We start from the raw sequence: 18,852 nt of genomic DNA on the forward strand, positions 1-18,852 counted from the left end.
AAACTGAACAACTGAACGAACTTGCTTGCAAAATCGTGCATTTTTCACTGAACAAAACCGGACCTATTCCGCTTACGCTCGTCTGTAAAGGGGCCTTATTCTGGAAATAATAATTTGTAAAATCAGATTGCACAGTTAAAAAAAAACTAAAAAGTACCGCTAAAAAAAAAAAAACGCATGTCTCACTCTGGTAAATAAATGGGTTAAAGTGGCTTCCATAGATGATAATCGCTGACTGCTAGGGCTTCAAAAAGCTGTACACCCATTTAATTTAAAAGGGATTCTCTTCCTGTGTGATAATACTTGTATACAGCCAGCTTAACAAAACACTCCAGCAATAGTTTTGGCCCACATAGTGCAGCCTAGACCACATAGAATAATGCAGAGGCCTGTGTATACCTGCTTGAGCTGATGTGCCATTTATGGGTTATCTGTCCTCTTGATTCAGTTTCTGAAATGGTTCCACATCTTGATTCCTTCTCTGAAATGGTTCCTCTAATGCAGCCTACATTTTCCAGTATGTCTCTGGCATTGCAGACACAAAATGGGCAAAGGATCATCACAATGGAATTGCTCTAAGTCCTATCTAAGGGTGTTGGCACACAGTGCAGTTCTGACATGCATTCAGGATGCAATTTTCAATTTAGCTAGTTTAGCAGCCTCGCTAAACCCTTGGGTTCTGCATAGTGGTAATGATTTAATTAATTTCAGCTACCTACAATAAAAAACTGCATCCTGAATGCATGTCAAAACAGCGCTGTTTGCCAGCACTCTGAGGGGAAAAGATTTTTGACGTAGAACTTCTGTCCCTCAATTCACACTGCGGTCTCTCAGTGTATGCTATGTGATGCAGCTGTAGCTTGTCTCCCTGCCCCCTGTTTGTTACTGATGTTTTCTTCCCTTTAGCTTTTACATGCAGGAGAGACAGTAGTATGAAATTGTACCTCATAGAAATACACTGAAGATTCTGCACACAGAACACACAGGCAATATATGCAGTTCCTGTGACTCTGGGAGTTTTTTTGCCCACAATATGCAGCTAACCATTGTAGGGACTCACCTACTATATCACTGCACTTGTTTTCTTAGATATGGCAGAAATGATAGGTCAAGCAGCCCTGTATGTACAAAGGAACATTTAGAAAAAAGGAAGGTGGATCTTGGGGGATGGTCTGAGATGTTCCAGGAAGGATTTGATGGGTAATGATGTAATTCTGTAGTTCACAGGAAGCCTTTTACACAGGAGAGCAAGCACTGGACTGGTGGTCAGACTGACACAGCTGTCCATTACGAAAGGGTTCAAAATTTATGGATGCAATTGAGCTGGGATGAAACAAATTACAACGCTAAAATACTGCTGGCAAGTTAGCATATGTTCAAAACATTTTGCTGGAGTGCTTCTTTAAACTCATTGCTATATTCTGTATCCTTTCCTTATGTATAGAAGTTTTCAGTTAGGTTATGGGTTACTGTCAGAAATATGACAAATTTATACAGCAAAACATTTTCTACTTGAAAAAAAGTCAGAAAGCCTATACCAGGTGAGACCAAGGGGCCAGAGGATTCTGAAGGAGCAGATGCAAATGCCTATGTATTTGCACAAGCAAGTTTACATAATTTGTGAAATGTCTGTGTACAATTTATGTAATAAAAAACAAACAAACAAAAAAAAAAACACTTTTGATAAAACTCTCCCGTTGAATGGATTGGCATGTGTAAACAAACACACAGAAAGTGGTCCTCGATGTCTTGTCTTGGAAAGGGGTGTGTTGGAAATGGTGAAGTTGTCCCCATCCCGACCCTAAATAATGCCTCTTTCTTACACCGTTTTTTCCATCCACCAAGGCAATCTGCAATATTCTTTTACACAAAAACATACAATTATGACAACCTTTGGAAACCAGGCAAATTTCCAAAGAAGGAGGAAAAGTGTCTTGTACATTTACTTAGTAGCAGGGACCTGTACATCAGATGGTGGTAAAAAGGAAAGCGGCACAGTACACAAGGGACTGACATTTCAAAGCAATGTTAATACGATGACATCTATGTGCAATAACATTAAAAACATTAAGCCTTCAGTACTAGTTCTGCTTGCAACACGCTGAACACTTAAGCATTGCAGACTCTACTAGCAGCCACGAAGAAAAAGGACAATGTAAAATGCATTACCTCCTCGCCTTCTTCAGAGTGCATGGAGAGCTGATCGTGCTGAATAATTTCGGCATCTTCTTCCGTGGGACCGTTCCCAACGCGGATACCTCCGAAGTTATGCGTACCCTGGATTGGTGGGTGTGGGGAGGGGTATTTATAAATCAGGGTCAGGGCTCTCAGCCAATCAGCATGCTCTGTTTCCTCACTGCAATATCCCAACCTCGCATTTATCATTCTAAAGCTTTTTGACTGTTTCTAACTAAGCCAGCTCCCAAACTGTTTGCCAACAACTGGCTATTAAATTAAAAATATTTAATAAAATATTAATAAACATAAAAAAATTGTGAAGAGTCTTATCCCAGATTAGTAGCAGTTTTTGAAAGAGAAACCCTGATTTATAATTTAATAGCGCTAATGCTACTAGCCACTTGCGTGATAAGAGGGGGTCTGCCACACACAATAATAACATGGTGTCTGCATCTCTTATCCTGTAATATGGTGGTGGCATTAACCTTATTAACTTATAAAACACACCAGGAAAAGCTAACCCGCCCTCTAGGAAAGAGAACATGCTGGAATGTATAGAGACAGTACAGCTAGTACATAGGACAGAGGAGTTTAAAACAGAGGTCATACAGCAAAATCTGGCTTGTTGACAATGAATCCCAAAGAATACGTCTGAGTGCAGGCTTAAAGGGGTTGTCTTGCTTCAGCACATGGCCTTTATCATGTAGAGGAAGTTAATATAAGGCACTTACTGATTTATTGAGATTGTCCATATCCTTTGCTGGCCTGATTCATTTTTTCCATCTTATTATACACTGCCCATATCCAGAGGTTATGACCACCCTGCAGTCCAGCACCAGTGGTCGTACTTGCACACTAATGAAAAAAGCACCGGCCTCTCTATTGGCAGGGACCGCGGGAGCACTCATAGTGTGCTACACTGCTGGATTGCGGGGTGGTCATAACCCCTGGATACAAGCAGTGTAGATGAATCAGGCCAGCAAAGGAAGCAATATGGGTAATCACAATACATTAGTAAGTGCCTTGTATTAACTTTCTCTACATGATAAATGCCATTTGCTGAAGTGAAACAGTCCCTTTAAATCCCAATCCCTTAACCTTAAAACTTTTGCCAACGAAGAAAACCCTCATCCGGTTTTCTATTTATCCATAGTCCATACCCCTATTTCAAGTATGAATCCTCCAAACTATGGTAGCTTTTACAGCACACACATACAGACAAGTAAACGTTTTTGTATGTCAATTGTGAGACAGTGACAGGTCTCACAGAGGTTAAAGGCAAGGAAGGGGTGGATAGTGCGGTCCACACCCTTATTCCACCACAGGTGAGAACAGATGGAGGTACTCAGGCTGGCATAAAGCACTCAGGGTGTCAGTAAGGGGGGAGTGTGTTACCCGTGGACAGAGGCCTGGAGGTTCTGCAAGTGTGGTCTCAGCTGGGCAAGGCTGAGGGATCACGGGGCTGGGAGATAGCCTGGAGTTGAGGGACGAAGCGACGCCTGGGAGGGTTGCAGGGCCATATAGTCAGGCGGACTACTGAGCCCCAGTTCCTCACAAGAGACACTGAACTGGAGACAGTGGGTGTACTGTGCTCTGTACAGCCAGGATGCTGTGGGACATTGGCTGGGAATCCGCATGGGTTCACGTGTGTGTGAACACTGACTTAGGCGAGTCAGGAATACTGTGTTTAGTTAGAGCCTGGATGGGCGAGTGTTTATTGTTTTGCTTTTGCTGGTGTGCCACAATAAATGCATGGTTTGAACCTTAAACCTGGTGTCCTGAAGCCGTATCTGTGAGGATGATCCCCTGAAAGAAAGATACCCCTAACACAATATAGAGGTATAACGCAAAGGCAGACAATGAGAAATCTTCCAACCAGATACCTCCAATGGATACTGCAAAAGTGTATTGTCGCTTGAATATTTTTATCTAAGTAAAAATAATAAGCAACCACCAAATTTTTTTTTTTTTATTGCACCATTTTCCAGATCTCTGCAGTCAGAATGATGACATCCTTGTTTATATCCAGGGTTGAAAACCCAATACAAATCTAAAACTTCTCAAAGCTGAAAGTTTGCTACAATTGTATCCTGCCCAGAAAATGAATAATACATCTGCAGTCCAAATACCTTTCCTGTCCTGATTGCTACTATGCATTAGCAAAGGCATTCTGTAGTCCAGAATACTTAGCTCAAGTCTGGATACAAATGATTAAACGGTATGTATTTTAAGAAGTCTATGACATGTGGCCCAATCCCTAGAGGGTTTCTACTTTACAACATAAGGTTCAGTGAATAGCTTACATAGTGATATTTCTTGTATAAGGGCTTCGAGTAGGGTATGGATGCCTAGGCTGTGCCTCTGATCATCACTTATGGTGGGCCATGAAGGAAAGGCTTCTGGCATTTATATTTGCCTAGACTTTACAGTCACAGCGCTTTGTAGGAGAGGCTTTCTGGCACTGTATGGTTACCTAAACTGTACTCTCCAAACTGTATCTCGCCCTTTGCCACTTCTGACACGTGTTGTGCAGTCAAAGACCGCAGTGTAATGCAGGTTGAATTGTAACCAGTGCAAGTGAATGGGGTTGAGGAGTGACCTGCCCAATCCAACAGCTGCAAGTAATCCAACACTACTGGATTTTTTGCAACTATCAGGTTTCTTGCTGCATTCTCAAGTGCCGCATTACTAAGTGCATCTGAGATATTCATGAGACTAACAGAGCTTTTCCACTGTAGCAGAACTTCAGCTGTGTTTTCGGTTGATACTCCGACACTGTGCTTCAAAAGAGGTAAGGAATTTGTTAGACAGGTTCTTGCTATTGTCCGATTTCAAATGAGCATAGGTGATTAAGGTGTTAAATTTGTTGTTGGGGGAGGAGCTTTTGTGGGAGTGTGTGTATATATAGCAACATAGTATTAGCTTGCCTAATTCTAGCTTGCTGCATTACTAAGTGCATCTGAGATACTCAGGAGATACTCAGGAGGTAATCTGGAGGTGAATACAATCTAAAAAAGTAAGATTTGCTTGTTTAAAATCTTTCCCCTCTTTAAAATGGCAGACCTGGTTCAGTGCAGGAATTGTTGTGCTTTTATTTCAGGTTCCACTCTTCGGAGGTTTGGATGCTGTCTGATCTGTAGACAGCTCTCCATAATGCAGCAGGAAATAGCATTTTTGAAATCTGAGATTTGTAAATTAACTGTTAAACAAACTCAGGCTGGGAATGTTGCAATGCCACTGCCACGGAGGCCCCCTAGAAATGGAAGATGGGTTACTGCAGGTTCTGGTAGACTAAGGCCCCTTTCACACGGGCGAGATTTCCGCACGGGTGCAATGCGTGAGGTGAACGCATTACACCCGCACTGAATCTGGACCCATTCATTTCTATTGGGCTGTGCACATGAGCGGTGATTTTCACGCATCACTTGTGCGTTGCGTGAAAATAGCAGCATGCTCCTCTTTGTGCGTTTTTCACGTAACGTAGGCCCCATAGAAATGAATGGGGTTGCGTGAAAATCGCAAGCAAGTTGCTAGGTGGCGATCGGGATGGGGACCCGATCATTATTATTTTCCCTTATAACATGGTTATAAGGGAAAATAATAGCATTCTGAATACAGAATGCATAGTACAATAGGGCTGGAGGGGTTAAAAAAAAATATAATATTTTAACTCTCCTTAATCCACTTGTTCGCGCAGCCGGCATCTCTTCTGCCTTGTTGTGTGAGGAATAGGACCTTTGACGTCCCTACGCTCATCGCATGGTCCGTCACATGATCCATCACCATGGTGATGGATCATGTGATGGACCATGTGATGAGTGTAGTGACGACAAAGGTCCTATTCCTCACACAACAAGGCAGAAGAGATGCCGGCTGCACAAACAAGTGGATTAGGTGAGTTAAATATATATATTTTTTTTTAACCCCTCCAGCCCTATTGTACTATGCATTCTGTATTCAGAATGCTATTATTTTCCCTTATAACCATGTTATAAGGGAAAATAATACAATCTACACAACCTTGAACCCAAAACTTACTGCAATTGCGTACCTACTCGCGAGGGTTCGCCGCAATGAACTGGGACGCATCCGGACCTAATCCGGACACGCTCGTCTTCAAAGGGCCTAAGAGTTTTTGATAGAAGAAATGTCCCACAGTCTGTGGCTCTCCATAATTCATTTGCAGCACTTTCAGAGCGCAAGAGCAACATGAAGGAAGGCTCAGGCACAGTGGGTGAGGAACAATCATCTCCCATGCCTAAAGTATGCAAGACTGCAGCCAAAGACAAAAAGGATAAGGTGAGAACTTATAGTAAGCAGCTGTTCGTAGGCGATTCCATCATAAGAGGTGTGAAGTTTGAGGAAAATGGTTTTGCAAGAGGTCTCCCTGGTGCTACCGCTAGCAGGGATAGACGACGTATCCTTAATATGGTTAGGCAAGCAAAGCAGGAAAGGGAGGTGGATGTTATTGTACATCTTGGGACAAATGATCTGGCATGCAAAGAGGTTTCAAAGGTGAGGTTGCTTTAACTGTTTAATTCTCTGCAGTTTTGCCTGTGCATAACCTTCAGCATGTCAGGTAGATGCGCATTAAGAAATTCAATGTATGGCTTGGTGAATGGTGTCTGAACCAAGGGTTTGGCTTTGTGTCTCATGTTAGCTCTCGTTGGAATGGAAAAGAACTGTACAAGAAAGATGGTTTGCATCTTTCTCTCAAGGGAACGAATGTCCTCAGTGAACAGTTCAAAGTATTTGCTAAGGAGCATTTAAACTAGGAAAGGGGGGCAAAAGAGTGATAATCCAGCAGTCCGACTACCCCCCGGAGGAACAATGCCAGAAAATGCCAGTAGCACATAGGTTAAGAAATGAGAAGCTCAGAATCTTGTCTACAAAGGCTCGCAGTTTAGGGAATAAGATCAATGAACTTGAGTCTATAATGGCATCTGAGAATATAGATTTAGTGTCTGTTACCGAGACATGGTTCAATGGGAGTAATGACTGGGATATAACAATACCAGGGTTCTCTCTAGATAGGAAAGACAGAGAAGGCAAGAAAGGGGAAGGGGTGGCCCTGTATGTGAAAAATAGCCTAAAATCGAATTTAATAGAGAAATGGGACTACTTAAAAGTGGCACTATTGAAGGCAACAGATAATTGCATTAGGCTTGTCAATAAAAGCAAAAAAAAAAGGAAAAGACCACTGTGGTACTCAGCAGAAGTGGCCAAAATTATTGAAAACAAAAAGATAGAATTGAGTAATAATATAAAAATAAAAAAAAGAGGATGACAGGCAATTTTATAAGATTAGGCAGAGAGAGGCCAAACAAGTTATAAGCGCTTCTAGAGCACAGGCAGAAGAGAAATTAGCTCAGTGAAAAATGGCAATAAGACATTCTTCAGATACATAAATGAAAAAAGAAAACTAAAAACAAGGAATTACCAAATTAAAAACAAAAGGAAGGTAGGTATATGGAAGATGATAAAGAACTACCTGACTGCCTCAATGAATGCTTCTGTTCAGTTTTTACAAAGGAAAATGAAAGAAAGGGACCTCAGTTAGGAAGGAAGACTAATGAATCTTTTAAAGCGTGTGTCTTTACAGAGGAAGAGGTTCTGAGTCAGCTGTCTAAAATGAATACAAATAAGTCACAGGGGCCTGATGGGATACACCCAAAGCTATTAAAAGATCTTAGCGGTGAACTAGCAAAACCATTAACAGATTTATTTAACCAATCACTGGTAACAGGAGTCGTCCCAGAAGATTGGAAATTGGCAAATGTTGTACCCTTTCACAAGAAAGGTAGTAGGGAGGAATCAAGCAACTATAGACCAGTAAGCCTGACATCAATAGTGGGGAAATTAATGGAAACCATACTTAAGGAGAGGATTGTGGAACATCTAAAATCCCATGGATTGAAAGATGAAAAACAGCATGGGTTTACTTCAGGAGATCATTTTAAACTAATCTTATTGATTTTTTTGATTGGGTGACTAAAATAATAGATGGCGGAGGTGCAGTAGACATCACTTATCTAGACTTTAGTAAGGCTTTTGATACTGTCCCACATAAAAGGCTTATCAATAAATTACAGTCTTTGTGCTTGGACTCCCATATTGTTGAATGGATTAGGCAGTGGCTGAGGGACAGATAACTGAGGGTTGTAGTCAATGGAGAATAATCAGACCATGGTCTTGTTACTAGTGGGGTACCTCAGAGATCTGTTCTGGGACCCATATTGTTTAATATCTTTATCAGCGAAATTGCAGAAGGCCTCAATGGTAAGGTGTGTCTTTTTGCTGATTAACCCTTTCACGACTGCAATCTGTATATATACGTGATAGCTGCACATACCCCGTGCAGCTACCACGTATATAAACGTTCTGGCAGCTCTTTAATCCAAGCGCTGCAAAGCGCTTGGATTAAAGCTTCTGCCCCTGCCCTGCTGCTGTCACGGACAGCATACAGTGCAGTAATGCCGGCAAGGGACCAATCAGAGTGGCCCCTTGCCGGCAATCGATCCGATTGGTTAGTCTGTGCAGACTAACCAATCGGATCGCGGCAGTGTTAAAATGCCGGTTTCATGCTCTGATCTGCGCTCTGCAGACCAGAGCATGAAATCAGGTAATGTGTCCTCGAGTAATACACCCCCCCCCCTGCCGATCTGTGCCTCCGATCTGTGTCTGTGCCCCCCCTTGTGCCGCCTGCAGCTCAACTCCTACTAGCTGCCGAGATGTGGTCCGCCCCCTCCCCGCCCCCTCCAGTCATTTTGTAGCCTCCCCGATCCCCCCCCTACCCATGCAGTCATTTTGTAGACCCCCGATCCCCCCCACCTTTCCAGCGCTGCCCCCCGATCCCCCTGCTGTGTGCGATGGCGGCGGCTCCATTACTGAGCCGCCGCCATCAGCAGAGAGTATCAGCTCTATGCTGACACTCTCCTGTAACCCCATAGATGCCGCGGTTGCGGCATCCATGAGGTTAACAGAGGGAGGGAGCTCCCTCTCTCAACCATCGGGGCTGCAGTGCTGTGATTGCAGCACCCGATGGTTGCCATGGCAACCGGACGCTTTGCAAAAGCGTCCTGTTGCCATGGAAAGGTGTCCAGTGCTGCCACCTACAGGACATCTGGAAATATTATACTTTGGAATACAAGAGCATTGCAAAGTATAGTACAACTATCAGCCCCACTGGATCTTGAAGATCCAAGAGGGAACTGATAAAAAAAAAAGTGAAAATAATAAAAGAGAAAATAAGTAAATAAATAAATATGTAAATTAAAAAAATAAATTGCCTTTTCCTATAAAAAAAATGAAAAAATAAAATAAAATACACATATTAGGTGTCGGCGCGTCCGTAACGACCGCCTCTATAAATATATAACATGATAGACCCCGTCCGATAAACACCATAAAAATAAAATAAAAAAACAGTGCCAAAAAAAGCTATTTTTGTCACCTTACATCACAAAAAGTGCAACAGCAAGCGATAAAAAAGGCTTATGACCCCCAAAATAGTACCAATCAAACCGTCAACTCGTCCCGCAAAAAATGATACCCTATTTAAGACAATCGCCCTAAAAATAAAAAAGTTATGGCTCTCAGACTATAGAGACACTAAAACATCATTTTTTTGGTTTCAGAAATGCTATTATTGTGTAAAACTTAAATAAATAAGAAAAAAGGAGATTTTTGTATAACTTACCAGTTAAATCTCTTTCTCGCTCTTCCTTGGGGGACACAGACCTTGGGTATAGCTCAGCTCCCTAGGAGGCGTGACACTAAGTAAAACTGTTAAGCCCCTCCTCCATCAGCTATACCCTCAGCCTGGAGATAGAGGCTACCAGTTGCGTGTCCAAGTAGTGAAAGGATAACAACCAATAACGGAAACAACCAGCCAGCAACCCAACGGGGCGCCAGACCATAACCCTGTAACCAAACACAGAAGGGTGGGTGCTGTGTCCCCCAAGGAAGAGCGAGAAAGAGATTTAACTGGTAAGTTATACAAAAATCTCCTTTTCTCGCCCATTTTCCTTGGGGGACACAGACCTTGGGACGTTCAAGAGCAGTCCAAGAAGGGAGGGACCACAAACCCAAGGCGGAACACCACCAGAGCATCAGGAAACCGCTGCCTGCAAAACCAGGCGGCCCAAAGCAGCATCCGCTGATGCATGCGTATGCACCCTATAGAACTTTGTGAAAGTGTGCAGAGAGGACCAAGTGGCTGCTTTGCACAACTGTTCAGCCGAGGCCCGATGCCTCTGCGCCCAGGAAGCTCCGACTGCTCTGGTGGAATGAGCAGTGACGCCGAAAGGCGGAGGTCTGCCCTTGGCTCGATAAGCCTCAGACACCGCCAGTTTAATGAAACGGGCAATAGCCACCTTGGAGACCGCCAACCCTTTGCGCGAACCCTCCGGAACCACAAACAGGGAGTCCGTGCGCCGAAAGGACCCGGTGACCTCCAAGTAAATCCTCAACGCCCTGACCACATCCAGACGGTGCAGTTCCCGTTCTCTGGGGTGGGAAGGAGAGGGACAGAGCGACGGAAGGACGATGTCCTCATTGATGTGAAAGGCGGAGACCACCTTTGGCAGGAAAGTCGGGACAGGCCGAAGCACAACCTTATCCTGGTGGAAGATCAGGAAAGGTTCGGAGCAAGAAAGAGCCGCTAACTCCGACACCCGTCGGAGAGACGTGACGGCCACAAGAAAGATGACCTTGCAGGACAGAAGGCGAAGGGAGACCTCCCGTAAAGGCTCGAAGGGGGCTGATTGGAGCGACGAGAGCACCACATTCAGGTCCCAGGAAGGAACTGGAGGGCGGCACGGCGGAACAGAGTGAGCCACCCCTTGTAAAAAGGTCTTAATTGGCCCTAGAGGGGCCAGGGGACGCTGGAGAAGAATAGACAGCGCCGAAATCTGACCCTTCAGAGAACTGAGGCACAGCCCCAGGTCCAGACCCGACTGGAGGAAGGACAGGATTGTGGGAAGAGAAAACCGGAGAGGTGGGATGCTCCGGGACTCACAGAACCCCAGATAGGACCTCCAAACCCGATAGTAGATCCTAGAGGATACGGGCTTACGAGCCCGGATCATGGTGCGGACTACGTCCGCGGAGAAACCCCGTCGCGTTAAGACGGCGGTCTCAATAGCCACGCCGTCAAACGTAGCGAGCCTAAATGCTCGTGGAAGATCGGTCCCTGAGAGAGAAGGTCTTCCCTGGAGGGCAGTGGCCACGGTGCGTCTGCCAACAGCAACATTAGGTCGGCGTACCAAGACCGGCGGGGCCAATCCGGGGCGATTAGAATCGCGGGGACGCCCTCTGCCGCGATCCTCCGAAGAACCCGTGGCAGGAGGGGAAAAGGAGGAAAGACGTACAGAAGGGAGAATTCGCGCCACGGAAGGACGAGCGCGTCGGCGCCGTATGCCTTCGGGTCCCGTGCCCTGGCCAGGTATAGGGGGACCTTGTGGTTGAATTTGGAGGCCATGAGGTCCACGTCGGGGCGACCCCAGCGAAGACAAAGGGCTTCGAACACCTCTGGGTGCAGGGACCATTCTCCCGGGTCGATGGTGGACCGGCTGAGGAAATCCGCCGCCCAGTTGTCCACCCCCGGGATGTAAATCGCAGATAAGGCCGGCACGTGCGTCTCCGCCCAGAGGAGAATGAGGGTCACCTCTTGCATCGCTGCAGCGCTGCGAGTGCCTCCCTGATGGTTTATGTATGCCACAGCCGTGGCATTGTCCGATTGGATCCGAACAGGGTGGCCCCTCAGCAGATGGGTCCAGTGTCTGAGGGACAGAAGAATCGCCCTCAGTTCCAGAATATTGATTGGAAGTCTGGACTCCGATAGAGACCAAACGCCCTGGACGGACCGGGGAGGGAAAACCCCCTCCCACCCCCGTAAGCTGGCATCTGTGGTAATCACCAGCCAGTTCAGTGGAAGGAAGGACTTCCCCCTTAGAGGGATATGCAACCACCAGCCGAGGGAAGCCCGAGCCAGGGGAGGCAGAAGAAAGGTCCTGTCCAGACTCCTCGGTGATTTGTCCCAGGCCGACAGAATTGCCCTCTGAAAGGTGCGGGATCGGAATTGTGCGAACGGCACCGCTTCGAAACAGGCAACCATCTTTCCCAACAACCGCATGCTGGATCTGAGGGAAGGGCGGTGATGACGGAGGAGACTGCGAACCGACCCGCGAAGGGCCAGACGCTTGTCCGACGGAAGGCGGACCTCCGCCAACTCTGTATCCAGGAGCATCCCCAGGAAGATCAGCCGTCTGGAGGGGGTAAGGGAAGATTTGGGGTGGTTGATAATCCAACCGAACCGCGTCAGGGTCTCCAGAGTGAGTTCCACACTGCGGGATGTCTGAGAGAAGGAGGGTGCCTTGACCAGGATGTCGTCCAAGTATGGGAGAAGAAAAACACTTCTTGAACGTAGAAGGGCCAAGACAGGGGCCAGGACCTTGGTGAACACTCGAGGAGCCGTCGCCAGACCAAAGGGAAGGGCGACGAATTGGAAGTGATCGTCCCCCACCGCGAAGCGCAGGAAGAGGTGATGACATGGAGCAACCGGAACGTGGAGGTATGCATCCTGAATGTCGATTGAGGCCATGAAATCCCCTCTTTCCAGGGAGGCCACTGCGGACCTGAGAGACTCCATCCGGAATCTCTGCAGTCGGAGAAAACGGTTCAGGCGTTTTAGGTCCAAGATCGGACGCACTGAGCCTTCCTTCTTGGGAACCACAAAGAGGTTCGAGTAGAACCCCCTGAACCTTTCCGTCGGAGGCACGGGGGCGACGACACCCTTGTGCATTAGAGAGTGAATGGCCGCGAAGAAGGCGGCCACTCGTACGGGATCTCGCGGAGGACGGGATCGGAAGAAACGGTCTGGCGGAATGGACGCAAATTCGATTTTGTATCCGCAAGATACAATCTCGAGCGCCCATGCGTCTGAGATGTGGGCCCGCCATACGTTCCTGAATAGGAGAAGGCGGCCCCCCACCCGGGTGGGTGGGGGCGCACCTTCAGGCAGAGGGCTGCTGGCCTGTGGGAGCCCGTGCAGGCTGGGACTTGCGCCAGGTAGGTTGCGTCCGAAAAAACGGCTTCTTGCGTCTATCCTGGGCTGGGCCAGAGGAAGAAGAACTGGCCGCGGGTCTAGACCCGGTGGGCTTGCGAAAGGACCGAAAACGGGACGAACCAGCGCGACCACGGGGGGCGCCCATTGGCCTGGACTGGGGGAGGTGAGTACTCTTCCCACCCGTGGCCTCTGATATAAGTTCGTCCAGACGGGTTCCGAACAGGCGGGAACCCGTGAATGGTAGGCCGGCCAAAGAGCGTTTGGAAGCGGCGTCCGCCGCCCAAACCTTCAGCCAGAGTTCCCTCCTGACAGAAACTGCCAGGGCAGAGGAACGGGCAATGAGGGCACCCGCATCAAGGGAGGCCTCACAGACGAATTTTCCGGCCTGAACAATTAGTTGGGCTAAGGAACGGAGGTCCTGAACAGGGACGTCCGACCCTAACTCCCGTTCCAGTTGCAAACCCCATTCAGAGACCGCTTTGCCAACCCAGGCGGAGGCAAAGACCGGTCTAAGGGCCGAACCAGAGGCAGTAAATATGGCCTTGGAGAGGGATTCCGTACGACGGTCCTCAACAGACTGGAGGGAAGATCCGTCCTGTACAGGAATAGTAGTGCTTTTGGACAGGCGAGCCACGGGAGGATCAACCTTAGGCGTGGATGTCCACGTGGTCACAGAATCCGCTGGAAAGGGATAACAAATGTCCAGCTTTTTGGGTGTAATAAAGCGGACGTTAGGCCGAGTCCAAGCCTTGGATACCACAGAAGAAAAATCAGCGAGTATGGGAAAAACCTTGGAGGCCTGTTTGGGGCGGAGAAAGGACACGCCGGCCTGTTCAGAGCTGGGGGGGTCATCGTGTAGCTGAAAGGTATCACGGATGCTAGTGACAAGATGCCCCACCGCGGACGCCAATTTGGACAGAAGCTCTGAGTCCATGTCCACGTCCGAATCCGCCAGTTCTCCCTCAGAAAGCGTATCCCTTTGAGAGGATAGACTTGACTGAGCTCGCACGCATGGCGGAGAGAGCGAAGCATCTGGAGAAGATGTGCGCTCAACCCTTGAACGTTTCTGAGTATGCCGGGCCCTGGAAGATTCGCTGCGAGGCAGGGAACCAGTGGGGGCGGCAGAAACGGTAGCCCCAGCGGGTGCGACAGGGATTGTGGCAGCCTGCGGGAGAGGCGGTCTATTCACGAGACGGCCCACTACGTGTGTAAGGCTTTCCACCGCCTGAGACAGAGACCTAGCCCAGTCAGGGGGTTCAGAGGCACCGGGGGGCGCAGCGGGAAGCGGGCCCTGCACCGGGGCCTGACATGCAAGGCAATGCGGCTCAGATTGCCCACGCGGAAAAAGTTCCTTACAGGCGGTACAGGCATGGTACCAGGGTTTGGGGGCACCTGTGGGATCTGACATGCTGAAGTGTGGTTGTACTCTAATATAGAGACCACAAAGGGTTATAGCAGCTATGACCAGGAGGGTTAGGAGAGGGTTAACTGTCCTACCAGTGCCTCAGAAGAACGTCAGGAGATGGCCCAGATCAGCAGCAGCAGAGAAGCAGTGAACAGCAGTGAGCAGCAGAGAGCGCCCACAGAAGCCGAGCGATGTACACAGGAGGTTAGAGTCCCCCACCGTGTCCCAGCTTCCTGTCAGGAGTGAGGAAGCGCGGGAAACCGCAGCAGAAAGCACGGGGAACAAGCTCCGCCCCCTCCAGCGCTTGAAATGTCTCCTGTGAACGTAGCTCCGCCCCCAAAATGACGCGCGCGTAAGCCCCGCCCCCTACCGGGACCGCTAAGCCCCGCCCCCCGTTCTCGGCGGGAAGGGGGAGAGAGAGAAGAGAAAAATGGAGTCAGCCCTGAATGAGGGGGAGGGGGGGGGAGAAAGATAGCAGCGTGGGGGGGAACGGCGTGGGGGTGCTGAGGATGCTGCTGTGCTGCATTGTCCTGCAGATGAGCGCTCAGAATGAGCGACCACGGGTGCCCCCCTTACCCAGAGGGGTAGATGCTGCAGATAGGGACGGGGTATGGGCTGGAATAGCCATCTCACCGTCCGACGTCTTCACCCTCAGTCCTTTCCAGCAGGGTCGCCCCTTCAGCCACTGGCACCGCAGTGGCAGGAAGCTGGAAGAGGGGCTTGGCGTGCGGGCGACCCCCTAGCTGGCGGGATGTAGGGGAGCCATTGCTGCCCAGATCCTCCTATTGCTTCTGTGGGGGAGGCAGCAGTGCAGATAAGTTGGCACTGGCGCAGCTCAACCCCGGGAGAGCAGAGAGGTCAATGCGTCTCTGGTATCCCTAGGAAAAAATAAAATAACAAAATTAGAAGAAAAAGTAAAAATAACAAGGAGAAAACAGCCCTGCAGTAGCAGGGAGTGTCTTGCCTCCTTGGACACTAAGCTAAAACTGGTAGCCTCTATCTCCAGGCTGAGGGTATAGCTGATGGAGGAGGGGCTTAACAGTTTTACTTAGTGTCACGCCTCCTAGGGAGCTGAGCTATACCCAAGGTCTGTGTCCCCCAAGGAAAATGGGCGAGAAAGTATACATATTAGGTATTGCCACGTCCGTAACGATCTTCTCTATAAAACTATCACATGACCTAACTCCTCAGATGAACGCTGTAAAAATAAATAAATGAAAACTGTTCCAAAACAGCCAATTTTTGGGTCACCTTGCCCCATAAAGTGTAATAATTAATGATCAAAAAATCCTATGTACCCAAAAATGGTACCAATAAAAACCTCAACACTTACTGCAAAAAACGAGCCCCTGCACAAGATGATCGGCAGAAAAATAAAAACATATGGCGTTCAGAAAACCAATCTAGCACAATCTGCCTTCCAAAAACCGTATGGCATTTATTTCCTTCTGCGCCCTGCCGTGTGCCCGTACAACAGTTTACGACCACATGTGGGGTGTTTATGGAAACCGCGGAATCAGGATAATAAATATTGAGTTTTGTTTGGCTGTTAACTCTCAATGTGTTAAAGAAAAAAAAATTATAAAATGGAAAATCTGCCAAAAAAGTGAAATTTAGAAATTTAATCTCCATTTTCCTTTAATTCTTGTGGAACGCCTAAAGGGTTAGCAAAGTTTGTAAAATCAGTTTCGAGTAACTTGAGGGGTGTAGTTTCTACAATGGGGTCATTTATGGGGGTTTCCACTATGTAAGCCCCACAAAGGGACTTCAGACCTGAACTGGTCCTTTAAAAGTGGGTTTTGGAAATTTTCTTAAAAATTGTAAGAATTACTTCTAAACTTCTAAGCCTTCTAACGTCCTAAAAAAATAAAATTACATTTCCAAAATGATGCCAACATAAAGTAGACATATGGGGAATGTTAAGTAATAAATATTGTATTAGGTATCACTTTCTGTTTTAGAAGCAGAGAAATTGAAATTTTGAAAATTGTGAATTTTTAAAACTTTTTGGTAAATTTGGGATTTTTTCATAAATAAAGGTGAAATATATTGACTCAAATATATGACTATCATGAAGTACAATGTGTCATGAGAAAACAATCTCAGAATGGCTTGGATAAGTAAAAGCGTTCCAAAGCTATTACCACATAAAGTGACGCATGTTAGATTTGTAAATTTTGACCTGGACACTGGGGCATCAATGACCCTTGGTCATGAAAGGGTTAAACAAAGATTTGTAACAGGGTTGATGTTCCTGGAGGGATACACCAAATGGAAAAGGATTTAGGAAAACTAGAGGAATGGTCAAAAATCTGGCAACTAAAATTTAATGTTGATAAGTGCAAGATAATGCACCTGGGGCGTAAAAACCCAAGAGCAGAGTATAAAATCAGTGATACAGTCCTAACCTCAGTATCTAATGAAGGGGATTTAGGGATCATTATTTTAGAATACTTAAAGGTAGGCAGACAATGTCATAGAGCAGCAGGAAATGCTAGCAGAATGCTTGGGTGTATAGGGAGAGGCATTACCAGTAGAAAGAGGGAGGTGCTCATGCTGCTCTACAGAGCACTAGTGAGACCTCATTTGGAGTATTGTGCTCAGTACTGGAGACCATATCTCCAGAAGGATATTGATACTTTGGAGAGAGTTCAGAGAAGAGCTACTAAACTAGTACATGGATTGCAGGACAAAACTTACCAGGAAAGATTAAAGGACCTTAACATGTATAGCTTGGAAGAAAGACGAGACATAGGGGATATGATAGAAACTTTTAAATACATAAAGGGAACTAGCATGGTAAAAGAGGAGAGAATATTTAAAAGAAGAAAAACTGCTACAAGAGGACACAGTTTTAAATTAGAGGGGCAAAGGTTAAAAAGTAATATCAGAAAGTATTACTTTACTGAGAGAGTAGTGGATGCATGGAATAGCCTTCCTGCAGAAGTGGTAGCTGCAAATACAGTGAAGAAGTTTAAGCATGCATGGGATAGGCATAAGGCCATCCTTCATATAAGATAGGGCCAGGGGCTATCCATAGTATTCAGTATATTGGGCAGACTAGATGGGCCAAATGGTTCTTATATGCCGACACAGTCTATGTTTCAGTGACGCTGGGTTCACACCTGAGCGTTCTGAAAGGAGCGCTCTGTATGCGCGATTGTACCGGCGTTTACAATCACGCATACAGAGACAAGCGAACGCCCATTGTCGCGCGTTCCCGAAAGTCTATGTACGGGAATGCGCGACAAAATGCCCCAAAAAAGCTCAAGAACTTTTTTGAGCGTAGGGCGTTTTTTAGCGCGTTCAAACGCGCTGTAAAACGCTCAAGTGTGAACCAGGGCCATAGGGAAGCATTGGTTTTCATGTGTTGAGCGTTTTACAGCGCGTTTGAACGCGCTGTAAAGCTCTCAGGTGTGAACCCAGCCTAACTTGCGGGTCACCCATCAACCCTGTTCACTTGCACTTTTTGCGAACCAGACTGCACTGCATTGTAATCTTTGGTGGCGTGTCACGATCAAAGTTGCAAAGAGTCAACAAACCCAGTATAATAATAACAAGGCAGCAATGACTTTACCACCCAAACATAATTTATAAAATATAACCTCTGTTTTAAACTCATAAGTAGTAAGAACGAAAGCTTTGTATACATGCAGGCACGCATTTCTAAATTATAAACACTCAACCAAATCACAGAGGAGCACACATAATGAACATCATTTTTCATATTTAGGTTAAAAGGAAACATCTCCCATGACCATTACCAGTCGGTACATGGCATGGCATGAATTACGTTAGGTGCCAGATGTGTCAGTGCATGTATACACGTTGAAAGACAGGAGTCCTTGCCACTTGCAGAGTCACTCCATTGTTGCAAATCAGCAGACCCCCATGTGACAGAGCAGTGGTAAGGTATAGGCAGGGCAAACAATGGATTTACTTGTGTCAGGCACTCACCAAGTGCTTCCTCCTGAGGTACTGGTGGCGAAGCATGAAAGGTTTAAGAACCAGCATCCAAGGCACACAGAGTATGGCACATACAACCAGGAAACACTGCAGTCCTTTCTGGAAGATACAAGTTCATAAGGATAAGTGCAAATCTGAATGGAGATGAGGCAGTGTTTTCCTGTTACTCACGATATCTTGCAGGCCCTTAGTTTTAGTGATAGGTGGACATCCCATTGATCAACTATACTTATTC

The 18,852-nt window shown here is 46.8% G+C and overlaps 1 protein-coding gene across 6 annotated transcripts in view; it reads right to left on the reverse strand.

Moving 5' to 3' along the window:
- The window catches only part of ATP6V0A1 (ATPase H+ transporting V0 subunit a1), a 112,900-nt gene that overhangs the window by 17,143 nt on the left and 76,905 nt on the right, over positions 1-18,852 (reverse strand). For all 6 annotated transcript variants that reach the window (XM_044296853.1, XM_044296849.1, XM_044296852.1 and 3 more), the window contains exons 17-18: positions 18,609-18,716; positions 2,170-2,277 (exon numbers count right to left, since the gene is read on the reverse strand). In XM_044296853.1, the coding sequence (XP_044152788.1) occupies positions 2,170-2,277; positions 18,609-18,716 (216 nt within the window). The remainder of the gene's footprint in view (positions 1-2,169; positions 2,278-18,608; positions 18,717-18,852) is intronic.

The sequence above is a fragment of the Bufo gargarizans genome, chromosome 6 (assembly GCF_014858855.1).
Source record: "Bufo gargarizans isolate SCDJY-AF-19 chromosome 6, ASM1485885v1, whole genome shotgun sequence".
NCBI classification, from domain to species: Eukaryota; Metazoa; Chordata; class Amphibia; order Anura; family Bufonidae; genus Bufo; species Bufo gargarizans.